Here is a 5159-nt window from a genome sequence, read left to right as displayed (position 1 = left end):
CAGTTTGGCTAGCCACTGATGGCCAGCTACAGGCAGAAGCCAGGGTTAGAAATTAGAGGAGGTAGTGAAACTAGAAAAGAATGTCTACAACTCTGTTAACGTGGGGGCAGGCTAATAAATATAATGCGTGGAAAGGTTCTTTGAATGTATCCCGCTTTTTTTATGGAGGTCACGAGGTCCCTACATCTGTTTGTTTGTTCATGTCTGTCTGTATATATATATGTGTTGTAGATGTGTGTTATTTTCACCTTTCAGGTGTTGCTAATTTGTAAAAGAGCTATGTTTAATTGGCTTGAAAACAAATAAGTGTTTGTAAAGATTGGCTATTCTAAAAACTCAGAAATACAGAAACTAACCCAAATGCTTTTCAAGTTTATGTGATCTAAGGCTAATCTTTAGTAAATAAAACATAGTTTAAGTTTGTTTGTTTAAGTAGAACAAACATGTCATTAAATTATGCAAATGCTAAAAATTCTAATTAAGACAAAAAGAAAATAATATATGTTTTCAGTAATAGGAGGATAGGGTGTGGAGATGTGCTTTTGAGGGAAAGAAAAGTAATTTCATCCTTAAATGAGGCTGGTTGTTTGAGAATAAGAAAGAAGATAACAGGACAAAAATCTGAATGTAAAAATAAAATTGTAAAAGGTTTGTGAAAAGGTATCTTGAAAAAGGAAAGTTTGCGTGGTCAAGCTAAATAAGATTAGAATTAATTTAATTAAGTGCATGAATTTAAATATCAAAAGTAAGCTGATGCAAAATTAAAATGTTTTTCTTGACCTGGAAATGGCTTTGGGGCATTCCAGAGAGTCCTTGGAATACCCCCAGAAGATCTATTTTCTCTCTTCTTGCAAAGGCTGTTAAACCAACTAGGCGTATTTGGTGTTTTGAAATTACATGGGGAACATTGTCAAATAAGAAATAACATTGAATTTTCTTTATGTTGTATTTGTATAAGAATATGTTATGTGTTCCATAAATTATGTAGAATTCTTGGAGATCTCAGAAGCCCTGGCATAAGACATGTGTCATCAAAATTGAGACCCACACTAAAAGGACTGAACCTGAGTAACAGATTGTGGCACCTGAGGATGAAGTACATTCTGCTTCTACAAAAGTGACCCCTCATTGCCAGGCTTACCATCCTGTTGTCCTTGTAACATGGCAACAGTCTGCTGCCTCATTCAGAGAAATTAAGAAATATAAAAACTATGATATATAGAAACTATAGAGAAATTAAGATGGATAAAAAAATTTTTAAATTGTTTACAAATTAATGAATAGTCAGGCCTCTGGGAGACCCAAGACAGCCACTTGGTTCTTCTAGGCTCAATGGCAATCCCTATTTTTTCAGTTTTTGTGGTCCTTCATTCACCATCATGTATTTAAACTGAACTTCATTCAAATGTCACTTAGAATGGTTCCTCGATATGTCCTTGTTGTATGTATATTTTCGGGATGAGTTGAAGTTTTTCCCTCCAGCAAGGCAAAGAAACTGTCCTCACAGTGGCAAAGAAACTGTTAGAAAATGTGGTTCGCCGGCTACACCGATAAGGTGGTCATTGGCATGGACGTAGCTGCCTCCGAGTTCTTCCGGTCGGGGAAGTACGACTTGGACTTCAAGTCGCCTGACGATCCCAGCAGGTACATCACCCCTGACGAGCTGGCCAACCTGTACAAGTCCTTCGTCAAGGATTACCCAGTGGTGTCCATCGAGGACCCCTTCGACCAGGATGATTGGGAAGCATGGCGGAATTTCACTGCTAGCGCGGGAATCCAGGTCGTGGGGGACGACCTCACGGTGACCAACCCGAAGCGCATCTCCAAGGCCGTGAGCGAGAAGTCGTGCAACTGCCTCCTGCTCAAAGTGAACCAGATCGGCTCAGTGACCGAGTCCCTGCAGGCATGCAAGCTGGCCCAGTCCAATGGATGGGGTGTCATGGTGTCCCACCGCTCTGGGGAGACTGAAGACACCTTCATTGCCGACCTGGTGGTGGGGCTCTGCACCGGGCAGATCAAGACTGGTGCTCCTTGCCGATCTGAGCGCTTGGCCAAGTACAACCAGCTCCTCAGAATTGAAGAGGAACTGGGCAGCAAGGCCAGGTTTGCCGGCAGGAACTTCAGAAACCCGCTCGCCAAGTAAGCTCCTGGCAGGAGCCTCTGAGCCCTGGTCACTGGTCAGCCAAGTAGACCTCTGCTCCTGGTGTCCACACGGGCAGCTTGAGCACCCCCACCCCCACCCCAGCTGACACTGCAGGGGCCTCTGCTAGGTAACGGCCCTGTCCCATCCCCATGATGTACTCACTGCTTCTTTAGAACCACGAAAGCCGAACTCGACCACCTGGAACCCTGCTGGAAACCGTAGCTCTGTAGTCTTGTGTTTGGCCTGAGTCACTGTGTTTCTCACCTCACTTCCCAAGTGTCCGGAGCCAAGTGTACCTACATTGTAATCTCCGAGGTCTTCCCAGGCAAGATCCCCAGTGGTTTTATGTGCAAAATAAAAAGGCTTCAGTGGCCCGTAGGAATACTCAAAAAAAAAAAAAAATGTGGCTCCAAAAAAAAAGAAAAAAGAAAAAAAAGAAAATGTGGTTCCCACTTGGGGCATACCTTCCAAGTGCTCCCTCAAGGCCATTTACATAGATCCACCATATGCCATGGGACATGGCACTGTTTTCCTTCCCAACCTCTGTGAATTGACCTCATTATACTGATGACGTAATGTTATGTTAACCAGTGAAGATTTGCTTCTGCCATGGGCTTTACTGGACTCCATACAACAGAGAGGATGAGCAGTGAATCTGTAGAAAATTTAGTCTGGGCATCACAGTAAAGTTTTTGAGAGTCCTATGTTCAGGTAAGACCTACACTGTCACTGAGGCTATCACAGACAAAGTACAAGCCTATCTCATACCAAAAAAATGTAAAAGAGGTGAAGGCTTTTGTGGGAATTCTGGAGTACTGGCAAAAATTATACCCCATTTAGCTCAATGCTTTCACCCATTATATCACCTTGCTAAAAACGGATATCCATGGAACTGTGGAGCCAAACAACAGACTGCCTTTGAGAAAGCAAAAATACTGGTCAAATTAATTAAAGCTTTTGGAATCTCACAGGTGGGACTGCCATTTGAAGATGTTTCAGAAACCCCAGAAGGCATGGGCTGGGCATTAAGGCAAAAACAGCAAAAGGAGGGAGTGCCTCACTTCCTTCCCATAAACTTCCCCAAAGACTGTCTGATCCCACCCCTATGGCCTATGCATGTTGGTTCCTGAAACAGGCCCTCAGTTGGCACTAAGCAAGTATGTAAGGCATTTTCCCCTTACCTGGGGTGGGTCATGCCCCAGTAATCCTAACCATCCTGCCCTGTCCTATATAACCACTTAGCACCTGCCACATGACGTGGAGGATATCCATGTTACCTATCCACTGCCCAAGATGGGCCTCAGATGTAAGTTCCCTTAATATAAACTCTTAATGTAACAATGGAGCTGAGAGCCTCTTTCTCCAGTCTCTCAGCCCCAGGAAATTTTACATAACAGCTAATCACTTTGAGGTCTTGTGAAATCTTCACTGAGTAATCTAAAATTGATTTTTTTAAAAAAATGGTTTAATTAGAGAATAAATAGTATAAAATTTTCTAGGTGAACTTTTCAGTAAACACTTCTCCAAAATCCTTTGAAACCTTAAAATCTGATCAGGTAAATTACATGGTAGATTAAACTTTAGATTTAGATTAAACTTTCAAGATGAGCTGAAATTAGAAAAAGGCATTCAGTTGCCCACTGACCTGCTAGCTTCACAACTGGCAGAACAAATGGGAAAACAGGATAATAAGTTTAGAAAATTTTTTGTTTCATTTGCAAGACTAGAAGAGCACAAGATGCCTCAGATTAATCATAGCGAGACACTTCTGACGAAGCCTGACTAGGATGATGCCGTGACTGAAGATGATTGCATAGACAGAATAAGGTGTGTGTGCTTGGTCAAAGAAGGTATAGGGATGGACATACATTTTTGTTGAAGGAAAAGAGTAATTTTGTCTTAAGGTAAAATGATTATTCTAGAACAAGAAATAAAGGACAAAAGCTGAAAGATTTATGAAAGTTGAGGAAGATTTGTGTATGTTGCAAAAGGTTTATGGAGAAGGAATCTTTAAAAAGAAATCTGTATGGTCAAACTAACAAAGATTGGTATGCACTTATTTAAGAGTATGTTAATACAGAATTGAAATTTGGGTTTCTTTCTCTGTTAAAAGAACAAGGTTTCCTATACTATCGGTATGCTCTTAATAGAAAATCATAAAGGGAAAGTAAATTTTTATATATTTTATTAAAATTATTTCCCATGCTCTGCATCATCAGGTCTTTGATGGGTTAGATAAATCAAACCTTTTAAATACTAAAATAGCTATATTTTGCTACTAATCATTTAAATTTCTTGTGAAGTCTTTAATTGCCACCATGATTAAATGGTTACCTAAAATAAAGGAACCACTCTTAACAAAGGTGGAAATGAAACTAATTAGGCCTATCTGAGGTTTGGAAGGTATGTTTTAATCCACTTGCCCCCTTCTCAAGGATAAAAATGTACTAGTAATGATTTGTATGTATTTTCATTGTGTAGAGGCATTCTCATGTCAAATGGCTACAGCCATAGTACTTGCCAAAATACTTCTAGAAAGGATTTTCCTACTTGGAATATGCCCACAGAACTCCAGAACCATCAAGGACACTTTACAAGACAAATTCTATACCAGGTATGCCAAATTTGGCCTATATTGCAACATTTCCATTGTGCTTATCAATCCCAAAGTCCTCTGGTTTTATAGAACAAACCAATGATGTAGTTAAAATGCAAATGGTAAAATTCATTGACTTTTTAAAACTGCCTTGGCCTAAATCCCTTCCCTTGGTATTGCTTAACCTGAGATCTATTTCCTTTGGTACATATTGATTGTCCCCTTTTAAAATTGTTACCACAAGACCTATGAAGCTGCATCAGGGAATGTACAAACCTACTTTATAAAGGAGACTTTCTAACTTATTGCAAATAACTTATAAAGGCTCTTGAAATTAATGCGAGCTCATAGAGTAATCATTACACATTGTGCTTCTGGAAGATAAAGATATCAAACATCATGGCCTACAACTTGGAGATA

General features: G+C 40.1%; 1 protein-coding gene across 1 annotated transcript; it reads left to right on the top strand.

Moving 5' to 3' along the window:
* Positions 1 to 1528: 1528 nt before the first annotated feature.
* On the top strand, positions 1529 to 2543 carry LOC308499102 (alpha-enolase-like; the record flags this gene model as incomplete). The annotated part of the gene is made up of 1 exon (XM_081051940.1): positions 1529 to 2543. The coding sequence occupies one exon, from the start codon at positions 1529 to 1531 to the stop codon at positions 2141 to 2143; it is 615 nt and encodes a 204-aa protein (XP_080908066.1). The 3' UTR covers positions 2144 to 2543.
* Positions 2544 to 5159: the final 2616 nt, after the last annotated feature.

This window comes from Rhinolophus hipposideros (genome assembly GCF_964194185.1).
Source record: "Rhinolophus hipposideros genome assembly, chromosome: 6".
Classification (NCBI taxonomy): domain Eukaryota; kingdom Metazoa; phylum Chordata; class Mammalia; order Chiroptera; family Rhinolophidae; genus Rhinolophus; species Rhinolophus hipposideros.
The sequence above is the reverse complement of the archived record's forward strand: the minus strand, read 5'-3'. Positions and strand labels throughout refer to the sequence as shown.